The sequence below is a fragment of the Martes martes genome, assembly GCF_963455335.1.
Source record: "Martes martes genome assembly, chromosome: 1".
NCBI classification, from domain to species: Eukaryota; Metazoa; Chordata; class Mammalia; order Carnivora; family Mustelidae; genus Martes; species Martes martes.
The window spans coordinates 68969179-68985258 of record NC_137888.1 but is presented as its reverse complement, the minus strand read 5'-3'; the positions used below and the strand labels follow the sequence as shown (position 1 = coordinate 68985258).

The following is a 16080-nucleotide window of genomic DNA, read 5'->3' as shown; positions in this document are numbered from 1 at the left end:
GGGGAGAGATAGGGTGCCTGGGTTATGGACATTGGGGAGGGTATGTGCTGTGGTGAGTGCTGTGACTTGCATAAGACTGATGATTCACAGACCTGTACCCCTGAAGCAAATAACACATTATATGTTAAAAAAGAATAAAAAATATATTTGAATTTCAAATAAAAAAAGAATAATAAACTTTATCTTCCTACATCCTCAAGCTCCAAACTTCCCTCCCATCTTCCCACTCTCTCCAATAAAAAGACTCTAACCTCGCCACTGAACTCCAGACTCTTAGATCCAACTACCCACTCAGTCTCTTCATCTGGATGACCCATAGGCATCTTGGATTTCCCATGGCCACATCACCTCCCCATATACCAAACATGCTCTTCCCACAGTTTTTCCCAATTCTTCCAGTGGCTTAGGCCTTAAGCTCTTGGAGTTCTCTCTTCTCCTCATACCCTTCATTCAATTCATCAGCAAATACTGTCAACTTTTAATATTATTCCAGCACCTACAATGCTACCACTCTAGTCTGATTCTCTTTTACTTCTTACCCAGACTAATGAAGCAAACTCCTTCACTGGAAATCAGTTTTTTATTGCAGAGCTAGAGTGATGCTTTTAAGCATAGACTAGATCATATCCTTACCCTGCCAAAAACCTTTCTAAAGTTTTCCATCTCAAAATAAAATTTAAAATCCTTGCTGTTCAAGAGCCCAACATGATCTGGCTCTGTTGGCATTATCTCTTTCCACTCCCTGCCCCCTGCCACATTAATTCCATTCTAGCCATGTCAGCTCTTTGCTGATACTTGAACTTATCAGACATATGCTTACCTCAGGGACTTTGCCACTACTGTTCCAGAAGCCTGGAATGCTTTTCTTCCAGATACCCACATAGTCTTTCTTCATTCTATTAGAGTCTCTGCTCAAATGCCACCTAGCCATAGTGGCTTTCCTAAATACCCTAAATACTCCCACTACATAAATATATATATACATAAATATATATATATATATAGATAGATATATATATATTTCCAACTAATCTGGAAGTCCTTTAAGGCAGAGACTATCTCTTATTTACTACTATCCCCTAGAGCCTGAATGAATGAAAGGATGAATGAATGAATTCATCAGTAATACCACCTCATATCTAGAGGGTCAGAAACTTCTACAGTTGTTCAATTTAAAAACACTTACTGAGTTTCATGTTTCAGGTACTACAAGTGTAAGGAAGATGTAATTTCAACCTTTGAAAGATTAAGAATTGAGGGTAAATAACAGATTAAATTAAACTACTAATTCATTTCAGAATATCATTTACAGATGCAAGTGGCATGACAATATGTTCTATGGGATTTCTAAGAAAGAGAAAACAGTGTGGACTGTAGTATTCTGGGAAAACTTCATTGGGGTAGAACATAGGTAGAAAGAAGTGAAAGCAGTTAACATTAGGGGCCATGGCACAGAGGTAAGGACAGCAACTGTTTACGGAAGAGACAAGACCATCTTATTGGTATGAAAAGTTCTCAATGGAAAAGAGGAGGTAATAGGAAAAGTGGAGTAAGGTTCTGATTGAAACGTTTCTATGGGGTGCAGGAAGCCATTTACAGCTTCTGGGTCAGATAAAAAGCTAGGTTTTGAGGAAACTGTTCAGAGGAATATGGATAGACTGGAAAGAGGAGAGGATGAAGGATGTGAGGCCGAAGTACCAGAGGGTTGATCAACAGCGTAGTCAAAGTATAAGGAAATGGGCCTTGAACCAAGGTGGTACAGTGGGAAGTGAGAAAAGCCTGAGCCATCATGTAACTCAATCTCTGCTGAATCCAAATCTCTGGAGTCAGGACACTAGCATCTATAATTGCAAATATTTTTAAGTTCTAAACTGATTCTGATAATGTAGTTCTAGTTAAAGACAGTAGTCTAATCTTAAAACCTCCATCTAGATATGAGACAACAGAGATCCAGATGAGGCAACCTGCTTATGATCACGCAACTTATTAGGAGCAGGCCTGAGAACAGATCCCCGGTCCCTTGATTCTCAATATAAGGCTTTAAGAGTCTCAATAAATGATAAAAGGGCAGAAGCTGAAATTACAGAAAGAATTACTCAACCATTTCATTGAACTAGAAGGTATCAATTGTTTCTCTATATGTAATCAGGAATGGAAGAATCAGAACATTCATGCATTCATTGATCAACAAATATTTATTGAGCACCTATTATGTGGTTGGCATTGCTATAGTGTTGTGGATAAGCAGCAACTAGCCAATTGCAATGTAATGAATGTAATGTTCTAAGTCCCCTGATGAGGCAAGCACGGGTTGTACTAGGCATATAAATTAGCCCTACCTAGGCCCAGACCTCAGAGGAGCCTTCATAGAGAAGTCAGTGGCTCAGTGGAACTCTGAAGATCAGTTGGAATTAGGTGAAGTTTGGGTGAGAGTTATAAAAACTGCAGAGAGTTAGGATGGGAGAAAATGACTCAGGCGTAGAAAACCATGTATGCAGACTTCTTTTACCCCACCATTGATTTCAGCTCCTGAAACATTGTTTATCTGTTGACAATAGTCATGATTTGGACCCTCATGAAATTTCACAATCAAATCTTTTTCATCAGACTGTACATGCACAGTATATACACTTTACACCTCTAATACACCTTATCCCCATCTACCTGTTAAGAGAGTCACTTTTACAGTATCGTGAGCCCTGGAATAGAGAAACCCAAACTTCCTCATTCTTGCATTTATCCACTGTGTCTTGGATAAAGTATAGTATATAGTGAGTGCTCAATAAATGTTAAGTTTTTGACTGTTTCTTTGCATCTTCAGTAAAAATGCCCTAGGGAGTAGTTATATTCCTGTGATTTAAACATAGCAGTATCTGACCTTCAGCCATTCAGAACACATTTGCCAATTTATAACAGATTAAGTTTCACTTTTGCTCTTTAAAGATAAACAGGATAAACAGAAAACTGCATGGTTTCTCAGCAGGGGTCCTTGCTAGAAAGTTTTCCTTGGTTTGACAGTCTTCTATTGTTATGAATAGAACATCAACATAATTAAAATAAGAATCCCTTAGAGGCCAATTTTAAACAAAACCACATTTAATTGCAGGTAATTCTTTTGTTCCCCAAGATGATGCTAACTTTCCAACTGAGTATGTGAAATATGTCATATCTCTGCAAACTAAACCCATCTAAAATGAAATGGTATAGTCTAGCAACCCCCCAAAGCGTAGAATCATTTCCATTTAGTTGACTAAAACAAAGAAAAAAAGAAAGGTAAACCCAAAGGGTCAACATACCCATAAGACAAAACAAAACACAAGCTTTGACAATGAGTTCTGGATTTCCGGAGTTTCCAAGCAAAGTGGATGTTCCTTGGAAATAGTGTTTTGCTAAAAGAAACTCCTGAGTCCATATTAATTTTTCATTTCTAGTATTTTGCTGGTAGCTGAAGTAATTTATTTCAACCCTAAAGCCTTCTGTTTCCCAAATCCATGTTAAATAGATAGGAGAGGTGAGCATAGAATCTCCACAAAGCAGATGGACTGAATTGTGTCCCTTCAAATTCATTTGTTGAAGTCCTAACCCCAAAATGATGGTATTTGGAGATAGGGTTTTGGGGGGATGTAGTTAGGTTTTGATGATGTTAATAATGTAGGAAAGATGTTGGAGTTCGGGGCCGATGGCCAAGAAAGAATTCTTGAGCCATCTTATGTGCAAAAAGTTGATTTAATTAAAGCACAGGGACAGGACCCATGGGCAGATAAAGCTGTACTGGGGGCACGAGGAGTGGCCCATCATATACTTTCAAATTGGGAGGGTATTAGGGATAGCATTAAGTCTCTAAGGAATTTTGGAAGCAAGGTTTCCAGGTCCTTTAGGGGGCTAGTTATTGTTAGGAAAAGGTCATTTATTACTGTGTAATAAAACCTGAGTCATGAGACCCTTCAGATATATACCAGTGGGTCATATGCTTAGGGGATGATTGCCAACATATATATTGACAGGGGGAGATAAAGGAGGTTTCCAAAGGAATTTTTATATGTTAAAGTAGACTTACAGGATCCTGCGGGTCAAGCTAAGACTGTCTTTTGCCCTCAACAAAGTGTTAACATCGAGGCAGCTGAGTTTCTAGAGGAAAGCCACTCTGCCTGTTTCGAGGACTTATCTGTGGGCTATAAGTAGTAAAGAAATTTAATTTTTCTTTTGCCTTTGTTTCCCACATCATTATGAGGTTGGGGCCCCTAGGATGGCATTGCTATCTTTATAAGAAGAGACACCACATGGAGCTTGCTTTTGCACAGGAAAGTAACCATCCGAAAGCCAGGAAAAGAGCTCTCATCAGAACCCAACCATGCCAGCCCTCTAACCTTAGGCATGCCTGCCTCCAGAACTGTGAGAAATCAACTTCTGTTGTTGCAGCTACCCAGTCTATAGTATTCCACTACAGCAGCCTATATGGTATTGTGTTATGGTTGACTGAGACACATATATAGATATTGAATGAAGCAATGAAAGACCATTGATTGACAATTATCTAGGCTCCAAATGTGTGATAAATAACTTTGATATCATAAAGGATGGAATATAGGTGTTACTTCTTATCTGGAGCTCCAAAATAGCTTCACTTTGTCCACTTAACAACCTCAGCTGTCTCAGTCCATACTTCCCATGTCTATCGTATGAAGGCATCCTCTTACCAACATTTTGGAGTTGGCCCTTTTAGCATATTTGTCAACCTGCCACCAGTAAAAAGCAGTGGCTGAACTTTTCCTTTTTTCTTCTTCAAAGATCTTTACATTGACTCTCCTGTAAATTTAAATTTTATATATGGGATATATATTTCATGAAAGTCAGACTAATAGTTATCTTTTGAGTACAGTTTTAAACCAAGAACTGCTCATGTATAGATAATTGAGATTTAAAAGCATAGTTATGCTAGTTTAATATAGTAACAATACATTTTTAAACATATTTAGGAAAATAAATGATTGTATGCTTTCTTGTCCTTGATATCTAACATGAAAGAGTTTACAGTAAGCATAATGTAACGTTTTCTCTTATTCCAATCTCTACTCTCTTCTTTCTCACAAAAACTCAAAGTAAACACACATACACATATTCAATAAAATAAGAAATACTTAAAGTCTCATCACTTAATACTTCTAATACTCACCACCTAATTTGGAGTAATGCTGCTTTATGAACATTTCTAACAATGCGTGCTTGAGGAAAAGAGAAAATGAAAAGACCGCCTTCTATCTCCAATCTTGTACTGTGATTAAACACTGCTAGGAGCTTTACCTTGACCTATAAATTCTCTCCTCTGATACAGAAGTCTGTTGCAAGACTTTTTCTTTTAGTTTCTGTTCCCTAATGACACCATTTGTATTTCCAGGAGAGAACATTATTAAAATATTCCCCAGTATTAAGGGTTATTAATAACCCCACTCTTTTGTTCCCAACTGAGTCTGAATGCATGAACATCTCTGATGGGGAACTTTTCTTCTTGAGTACAGTCATCTCAAGTGTTCAGAATTTCTGATGTATAAGAATTTTTTATATTAATATCTACTTCAAATGTTATCTTCCTTATCTTCAGGCCATTTCCTTGTCTACATGGAAATTTAGAAATCATTTCCTTCCTCCATTACATTTTGTTCCTTCAAGGTATTTTATAATCGAAGTACATGTTCTTCTCTCTTTCTGAGGCTTCCTTGTTTCGGGCAAAATATATTAAGTCTCTCTCACCTAATTCTCTGGATCTTGTGTTACACCACTTGTCTCTTATATATTGGTGGTAGGGAGATAAGAAAGGAATATTATATCTAAGTTGGGAACCCACGGATAAAAGCCACGCTACAGTTTTCTTCATCCTAAACTGTGTCCAATTTCTAAAATTCTTTTAATATATGAATACGATTTGGAAAGTTAAAGACAGTAAATATTACAAAAGTGGATCATTGAAATCTTATGTATGTGATTCAAACCATCTTATTAAAAAAAAAAAACAAATCCCTACCTCTTTGACTTATTCTTGCTGTAATTAAAAATGTTTATTTGCCGTTATCTGATATAATAGGACCCATAAATGTCTTGTAAGTCTTGTGCTACCTAACAGAGATCTTCCATTTTAACTTTTTACTGTTTGTGCTTTTATTTATTCTTCTTTGAAGTCTTCATCTCTGTTTCCATTTGTGTCGTCACACTCTGATTTGAAATTTTAACAAACCTCTTCTTGCAAATACATTTAATGTGGATTCATAAAAATTCACTTAGCATATTGTTATTAAAGAAGAAAAAATCAGGTTTAACAGGTAGTTTAGATTATAGACTTTATTGTGGTATGTACTCAGGCTAGAGTAATTCTTAAATGTTATTTAATTATTTATTAATTTCAGTAGTCCATAAGCTTGGTTTTCCTTATTGTCTGACACATTTCATTTTTTAGAAGTAATTGTACCCAGAAAAAAATTTTTGTAGGTATACACAATATTATTCTTTTATGGAAAGACAAAAGACCTAGAATAGTTAAAATAATTCTAAAAACAAAATATAAGAATCATTCTGTCCAATATTAAGGCCTAATATAAATCTACAGTAATCAAGACAGAGTGCTATTAGATGAGGGACAGATACACGGATAAATGGAATAGAATAGAGAACCCACAAATAGACCCATACAAATATATCCAACTGATTTTTGACAAAGTTGCAAAAGTAATTCAATGAAAACATTAAGTATACATAGGCAAAAAAAGAAGGGGGGGATCTCTACCTAAACTTCATACATTAAACAAAAATTAATTCAAATAAACAGAGACTTAAATGTAAAATGTAAAGCTGTACAACTTTTAGAAACAAAGTTTAAAAACATAGGGGAAAATCTTTGGGACCTAGATCTAAGTGAAGGATTCTTAGATTTGACTCCAAACATGATTCATAAAAGGAAAAATCAACAAATTAGACTTCATCAATAAAAAGCTACAAAATGGGAGGATATATTTGCAAACTATATATCCCAAAAAGGATATTATCTAGAATATATAAAGAATTCTCAGAACTCAACAACCAAAAATCCAATAACTCAGTTAGAAAATGAGATTTCAAAAAGGATAAAGAAGAAAAATAAAATGAGAAAAAGACGTGAAGAGGCATTTCCCCCAACAAATATAAAGATAACAAGCCCATTAAAAAACATTCAACACCATTAGTTATTAGAGAAATGCAAATTAAGTGCTCCACACTGGGTGTGGAGCCTACTTAAGTTAATAAAAGAAAAGACAGAAACATGCAAAGTAAAACCACAATAAGCTATTACCACATACCTATCAGAATGGTGAAAATAAAAATAGTGACATTGAATGCCAGTGAGAATGCAGAGCAACTGAATGACTTCTCTATTTCCAGTGGGAATATAAGTGGTGTCTAGCCATTCTGGCAACAATTCGGTAATTTTTTTTTTTAAATATGCGTTCAGATCAGTGATTACACTCCTGCACATTTACCACGGAGAAATGAAAACTTAAGTTTACATACACAGCAGCCTTTTTTGTAATAGCCATAAAACTAGAAGCCCAGATGTCCCTTCAACAGATAGATGGCTAAACAAACTGTGGAACAGATAGTGGAATACTACTCAGCAATAAAAAGGGATAAACTATTGACACATTCAGCAACTTGGATGAATATTCAGGGAATTATTCTGAGTGAAAAAGGCCAATTCCAAAAAAGTACATAGTACATGATTCCATTTAATTCTCAAACTGGCAAAGTTATAGAAATGGTGAATTGATTACTGGTTGCCAGAAATTAAGGAGGGAGCATGTGGGAAGGAAGTAGATGTGGTCATGAAAGGGCAACATGATGGATATTGGTGGTGATGGGAATGTACTGTATCTTGACTGCATCAACATCAAAATCCTGGCTGTGCTATCATACTAGTTTTGCAAGATATTACCACTGGGGGGAAAGTGGGGAAGAGCAGACAAGGAGTATGTTATTTCTCACGATAGCATGTGAATCTACAATTACTGCAAAAAGTTTAATTTAAAGAACTAATTGTGTTTGTTAGAAAATTATAAAGATGAATACAGGAAAATTAGAACGAGACTCATGCAGATGTTCATTTTCTCTTGTTCTGTGTTGGCTTTCCCTGTAAGGTTTGCGAGGAGCAATAGCATTTGCCCTAGCTATTCGGGACACAGAATCTCAGCCCAAACAAATGATGTTTACCACCACACTGCTCCTTGTGTTCTTCACAGTCTGGGTGTTTGGAGGAGGAACAACCCCTATGCTGACTTGGCTTCAGATCAGGTGAGTGGCATGTTTAACAAAGGATAGCATTACAAGGCATGACTGCACTATTTCATTTCTGGTGTTGCTGATTTGGTCAAGAGTACAATGGCAGGTCTATAACATTAAATTTCCCTGGCGTGAAGTTGACCTTCATTCACAAGGTGAAACAGTCTGGCCTCTCCAAGGCCTATCACCAACTCAACTGACTTTTCTAAGAGTATAAGAAATCTCAGGATGTTGTCTGTTTATAGTCTGTCTCTAGAAATGAATTTATTTATTTATCTATGAATTCTTCCATTCAATAATATTTATTGAATACAATGCAATATGTTCTGGAATATACGAAAATGAGAAACACACAGGTCTTATCCTCCAGATACTCACAATTCAACAACAACAACAAAAAGGTGTAATACCAAGGAGAAAGTAAATTTGTTTTGTTTTTAATTCCTTACAGCACTTAGGATAGAATTAGAGACACAGGATATACTTAAATATATTTGATTAGTGAACCATATGTTTAGCCAGAGGGCTCCTATAGACACAAGTTAGACAATTTCTCAAAGCAAAAGCAATGAAGCTTCAGTCAGGGGCCCCCCAAGAAGTGCCTGGAAGATGATCACTATAAACCCAAATTATATAGATAATGGATAATGGCATCCACTGATTTTAAATAGATGTTATAGCCTATACAGTCTCTTAATGTCCAGAACAGCAGAGAGAGGGGAGTATAATAATGGGGCTTTAGGCAGGTAAGAATTATTATCTAGGTCATACAACAGGGCCTAATAAGGAAGAATAGTGATGTCAACCACAGTATCCACAAATGAAGGGTCTGGAGATCAGCTTAGGCCAGAATTATTATGGCCTGCTGGGGGTTATACATGAGCTTGTCAAGCCATGGAAATGCCCCAGTGAGAATTAGCTCCAAATGGACCAACTGATTCAAGGCCAGACTTGGTGACCAGCCAGGAAGAGAGAGCATTAAAGGCAGGGCTGTGATGTATTTAGGGAAAGGAGCTGATAGGGCTCCAGTATAATAGTCAAGGTGGAAAGCTGACAAAAATGGAGAGCTTGTGCCAGCTGTAAAAATGGGTAAATCTATTTTAAAATGTTGTTGTCTTTATTTAAGTATATTTTTGATCTGGGTTCTCATTTTCATATCCCCTAATATAACAGTGCTTTGGGTAAGTAACATTTTATTTTTCAGTGCCATATATCTTGATGATCTTTCAATCCCTCCCTGTTCTTCTTCACCCAGTCTCTGTAAAGCAATTCCATACCCATCACATCTAACAGGAAAAGATCCATTTGACTGGAAAATAACTTCCAAAAGGATTCAGACAAGGATTTTTATTCCAATACCAACACAGTGCCTAAGATACAGTAAGATTAAATAAATAATTGCTACATGGAATATTAAATGAATATAACCACAATTAAATTGCTTTTTATTAAGCACTTACTGATAATTTTCTATCCATTTGGCAAAGAAGAAACAGAAACAGGACTCAAAGCTTTAGTACAAGAAAGCTTATGCTTAAAATGGGCCAAGTGGCAAGGCACTAAATCAAAATCAAGGAAATAAAGAACTTCTTGAAGTACTGTGATGATTGCTAAACACATTGAAGGGCTTTGACCAAGTTGAATGGAGAGTGTTTTGAAATGTTTGTTGAATTATTTTCTAGACATATAAATGTGACCCACAATTTCCTTCACAGTAGTAGCTACCTGTAGGTTCCTGTGGGTGAGCCCGCATATTGCATTAAACTCTACAGTACTGGGTCCCCTGTGAAGTGTTAGCAAAATAGTGATGTGTTCAGGTTTCTGGAAAATAAATTTCAGTAGGTGGATCCATGCATGGAAATATTAGGACTTAGAAAACAAAAATTAGAGGATACTAATCCCTGCAACATAAAACTATTAACTACCCCATCAGGTAAATTAGAATATTCAGAACATGAAGTAGTGATATCAACATTTTCCTGAAGTAATTCAAATATAACTTATTTTCTACTATCTTTCTTTACCTTGAAGAGGTTGCCCCCAAATCAAAAATATGTTTTACCCTGAAGTATTTACCTAACTCTCTTACAGTATTTCCCAAAGGTATCCATTGATTTCAAATAGGTGGCATAGCCTATGCAGTCTCTTGATATCCAGAACAGCAGGGAGAGGGGAGTATAATAATGGGACTTTAGGCAAGTTAGAATGATCGTCTATACAACAGGCCTAAAAAGGAAGGATAGTATGTCAACCACAGTATCCACAAGTGAAGGGTCTGTAGGTCAGCTTAGACCAGCATTATAATAGCCTGCTGGGGATTGTCAGGTAATGGAGATGCCCCAGTGGGAATTAGCTCCAAATGGCCCAAATGATTCAAGGCCAGATTGGTGACCAGCCAGAAGGGGAGGGTATTAAAGGCAGAGCTGTGATGTATTTAGGGAAAGGAGCTGACAGGACTCCAGTATAATAGGCAGGGTGGAAATCTCAGTGGGGAACTAAAGTGTTAAATCTGGAATCAGTGGAAATCCAGTCAGAGAGATCAGAGACCCAGTCATGAGACAATCAGAGAAGGAAAACTGAAATTCATAGATATGTAAGTACCCAGGAAATCCACTCAGGCAGAGAGGATACAGGACAGCAAGACCAAGGTGAGACCAGTGGCCCTTAAACTTGAATAAGCATCAGAATCACCTGGAGGGCTCATTAATACCCAGAGGACTGGGCCCCTGCCCCCAGGTTTCTGATCTAATAGATCTGGGTCAAGGCCTAAGAATTTGTATTTTTAGGCAATGCTCATGCTGCTGTTTCTAGGGCCATATCTTGGTAACCACTGGTTGAGACTTCCTAATCCCAGGTGAAGATGCGGCTAATAATAAATACTGTCAGATTTGACTTGAGTTGCCCAGGGCCAGGCGCAGCTAAGCCTCCAGTTTAAACTCTTTACACTTATACTAGAGGGAGGCAGAGGATAACATGAGAAGGAAGAGTCACAATGCATTGATTAATGGGAAGGAAATAGAACATAACAGAATAAACATAAAAGAATAGGAACAGGGGCTCCTGGGTAGCTCAGTTGATTGGGCGTCCAACTCTTGATTTTGGCTCAGGTCATGATCTCAGGGTTGTGAGATCGAGCCCCCATCAGGCTCCACTTTGGGTGCAGAGCCTGTTTGGGATTCTCTCTCTCCCTCTCCCTCTGCCTCCCCCACCACTAAAAAAAAAGAAAAAGAAATTTAAAAAAAAAAAAAAGAATAAGAACGTAAGTTAATGTGTGTACAAGTACACACACAAACATGACGTAAATTTGGTTCAACCATGTATTAGTGATACCATCATCATATGCTCCACTTCGCTGTCATGGTTTATAGTATTGTCAAAGAAATCTTCAATTCCATCATAACTTTTAAATGATAGTTGTCCATTATTTTAGACTGTATTTATCAAGGCTTTGCTTGTTTATAGAGCAATGCCTCATTAACCAACTTTCATGTCAGACTTTTTCTATAAAATACCAGAATATAAGTAAATTGGAGCTTTAATAAAATGATCTGAGTGGAGAAGCCCTAGAAGCATGAATGAAAATGTGATAATGAATAAACACAAACTTCCTCATTTGGTATATAATTTATTTATACACTTTACATTGCCTTCCATTCTTTATTTCTTTTAATTCTACATCTTCTGTTTTAAATTATTAGTATGTAGTTGAGTTAGTTTTTACCCAATAAAATTTGCCACTTAGCCTTAAACTATCACAATAGGATGCAGATAAAATGTTTTAGATAAGGTAAAAATTGGTAGTATTAATATGAATTGCACTTTGATAGAAATGACTTTAAACCAGCAATGATCCTGTGCTTAGAGAAATTCTGAATGATCTTTATCCAAAGATAAAGATAAAGATTGTTTTGTAATCCAAAACAATCTACTCATTTAATGCAGTCCCTATCAAAATACACCAGCATTTTTCACAGAACTAAAACAAACAATTCTAAAATTTGTATGGAACCACAAAAGACCCCAAATAGCCAAAGTTATCATGAAAAAGAAAAAGCAAAGTGGAGGCATTACAATTCTGCACTACAAGCTATATTACAAAGCTGTAGTCATAAAGACAGTATAATACTGGCACAAAAACAGACACACAGATCAATGGAACAGAATACAAAACCCAGGAATGGACCCACAACTATATGGTCAACTAATTTCAACAATGCAGGAAAGAATATCCAATGGAAAAAAGACAGTCTCTTCAATAAATGGTTTGGGGAAAACAGGACAGCAACATGCAAAGGAATGAAACTGGACCACTTTCTTACAACATTCCCCAAAATAAACTCAAAATTGATGAAATACCTGAATGTAAGAAAGACACCATCAAAATCCTAGAGGAGAACACAGGCAACAACCTCCTTGACATCAGCTGTAAGAACATCTTACTGGACGTGTCTCCAAAGGCAAGGGAAACAAAAGCAAAAATGAACTATTGGAACTTTATCAAGAGGAAAAGCTTCTGCACAGCAAAGGAAACAGTCAACAAAAGTAAAAGGGAATCTATGGAATGGGAGAAGATATTCACAAATGATATATGAGATAAAGGGCTAGTATCCAAAATCTATAAAGGACTTACCAAACTCAGCACCCAAAAACAAATAATCCAGTCAAGAAATGGGCAGAATACATGAATAGACATTTTTCCAAAGAAGACATCCAGATGGCCAACAGACAAATGAAAAGATGCTCAACATCACTCATTGTCAGGGAAATATAAACCAAAACTATGATAAGATATCACCTCACACCAGTCAGAATGGCTAAAATTAAGAATACAGGGAACAACAGATGTTGCCAAGAATGCAGAGAAAAGGGAACCCTCTTACACTCCTGGTGGGAATTCAAACTGGTGAAGCCACTGTGGAAAACAGTAAGGATGTTCCCCAAAAAGTTAAAAATAGAAATACCCTATAACCTAAAAATTACATTACTAAGTATTTACCCAAAGGATAAAAAAATATTGATTCAAAGGGACACATGCATCCCAATGTTTATAGCAGTGATGTCCACAATAGCCAAATTATGGAAAGAGCCCAAATGCCCATCTGACATATATATATCATACACATGTAATGGAATATTACTCAGCCATCAAATAGAATGAAATCTTACCATTTACCATGACATGGATGAGCTTGAGTATATTATGCTAAGCAAAACAAGTGAGTCAGAGAAAGACAAATACCATATGATTTCACTCAGATGTTAAATTTAAGAAACACAACAGATGAACATAGGGGAAGGGGAAAAAAAGAGGGATGCAAACCATAAGAGACTCTTAACTGTAGAGGACAAACTGAGGGTTGATGGAGGGAAGGTAGGGAAGGAATGGTCTAAATGGGTGATGGGTATTAGGGAGGACACACTTATATATAACACATAACTGAGTGTTATATATAAGTGGTGAAACATTAAATTCTACTCCTGAAACCAATAAACCAATATTACACTATATGTTAACTAATAAGAATTTAAATAAAAACTTGAGGATACCTCAGTGGCTCAGTCAGTTAACCATCTGACCCTTGATTTCAGTTTAGCCCATGATCTCAGGGTCAGGAGATTGAGCCCTGCATCTGGCTCCGTGCTAGGTATGGAGCCTGTTTAGGATTCTTTCTCTCCCTCTCTTTCTGCCCCTCCCCCTGTTCTTGCTATACATACATACATATATACATAAAACAAATTCTCCATTAAGTCTTGTCTTCAGCACATTCAGATTTCTTGTCCTAAAGCTATTTGTTTTAAAAAATAATAATTCTTAATGAAGCATTTCAAATAAACCACAGAACTTTGTTTCTCAAAATTCTAAAGAAAAAGAAAAGATTCCTGCAGTATTATTTGGGAGGTTTTCATGTAAAAGAAAGAAGAATAGTTTCTTGATTAGAATCCGGACCTCCTCCCTTCTGTGGAATACATTAATACTGGTGGTGAGGAAAACCCAACCTTCAGTCTTCAAGGATTAGCTTTGTTGTTAGCCAGGAAACAAAGGTTCAAGGGTGTCAGTCTTTTTCCCTACAGAAACCAATAAACAGGTTTATCCACCAAACGATCACACATGCTTACAAATAAACCTCAAAGACCAACAGGGCAGAACTCTCTGGCAGTGGTAACTGATTTGAGTTGGTAGCTCCATCCTTGGTTTAGGAAAGGGCACCACATAGAGCTAACCAAGCACGTGAGAATGGAGCTTATACCATAGTGCAAAACTTTCCCGGGCTCCCCCACACAGGAATGCTGGACCCATCTCTTCAAAATACCTCAGTACAGTACAGAAAACTTTACACACCGGAACAATACAGAACTTATGTTCCAGACAACATTAGAAAGTGCCCTCAGCAAGATGATTTCTGTAGCTTCCAGACTTTGGCTTCTAACCTTTCAAACAGTAATGGTCATTATGAAGTACTTAATCTGTGCCAGATACTAAATAACAGAGTACAAGACACAAAACCTCCCTGTGACTCAGCCTCTAATATAAAATAGGATAATGATAGCTACCTTCTAGGGTGTGTAAGACCTGGCAAACTGACCCAGGTTTGGGCTGTTGGGCTATAGAGCCAGACCCCAGCCCAGGTAGCTTGAGCCCATGGCCTGCATGCCCAACAAGGGTATTCTTCCATGGCCCTAAATAAATGAGTTTATTCCTGATGCCTGCAATCTACCTTGATTAACAAATCCTCTGGGAAAAAGAAATGTGCTTTTATAACCAAGACAGGCCTGTTAAAAACAAACACAGGAAATCTTCATCCATCATTAGTGATTGGGTTGACTTGTATAGGGCAGAGAAATGTTTTGGTGCACATTTTCTCTTTGACCTGGAACAGTTAAAAGTAAACGAGGATAACCGTGGTCAAAAGTAGCCAAGTGGGGAAGCTTGTCTTCCTCAGTTGTAGGAATTTGGAATTGTAGGAATTTGTCACCTGCACACCTATCTCCCAACCCCATTCAGGATCCCAAGTCAGCCTTCTGTCGGCCTCTTCCACATATCACACAAAAAATTAATACACTGACCTGTGTCCTTTGCAAGAGAGAATGACTTAGAAAGCACAAAGTCTCCACCACCATCATTATTTTAGTTAAAAATTTTATGCCATGCAAGAATGATTTCTTTATTGTTTACACCCACTGACTACAAAGTTTTTAATAACAGCCATCATAGGAATAAACACAGATGTAATGGAGAACTGTCCTTTGTAGTATTTTTTAATTTTAAACAATAACAGAGTTAAATACACCTGCTGACAGACTTTATAACTGAGGTGAAAAAATGTCAATTTAATATAGTGGAGGAATTCAGATAATTAAGTTCCCTCAATATCTAGTTGTGTTCTGTTGAGTTTCCCTTTTAGTATCCAAAGTCTCATGCATGTTTCACAATTTGCTTCACTGGTATATTTATATAGTAAATCAGCATACATAATCTGGGGCTGACTGGTGTGGGTACCAACCTTGCCTCCTTCCTTTACTAGTTGTGGAATCTTGAGCAATAAATTCAGACTCTCTATCCCTCAATTTTCTTATCTGTAAAAGTAGAATAATAATACCTACCTCTTTGGATTGTTATAAGGATTGAATGTTGCATGTATGAAGAATTTAGGGCACACAGTCAGTGCTCAACCAATGTTTCTATAATAATACACAAATGACCAAATATGAGCTTTTCCTTATCCAAACACTCTTTTACTGATTGTGGCATATTTATACACACATATACATACATATATA

At 36.9% G+C, this 16080-nt stretch overlaps 1 protein-coding gene across 2 annotated transcripts in view; it reads left to right on the top strand.

Moving 5' to 3' along the window:
* Positions 1-16080, top strand: part of SLC9A9 (solute carrier family 9 member A9) — a 542979-nt gene that overhangs the window by 334023 nt on the left and 192876 nt on the right. For both annotated transcript variants that reach the window (XM_080822667.1, XM_080822668.1), the window contains exon 12: positions 8160-8313. In XM_080822667.1, coding sequence (XP_080678793.1) covers positions 8160-8313 — 154 coding nt within the window. The remainder of the gene's footprint in view (positions 1-8159; positions 8314-16080) is intronic.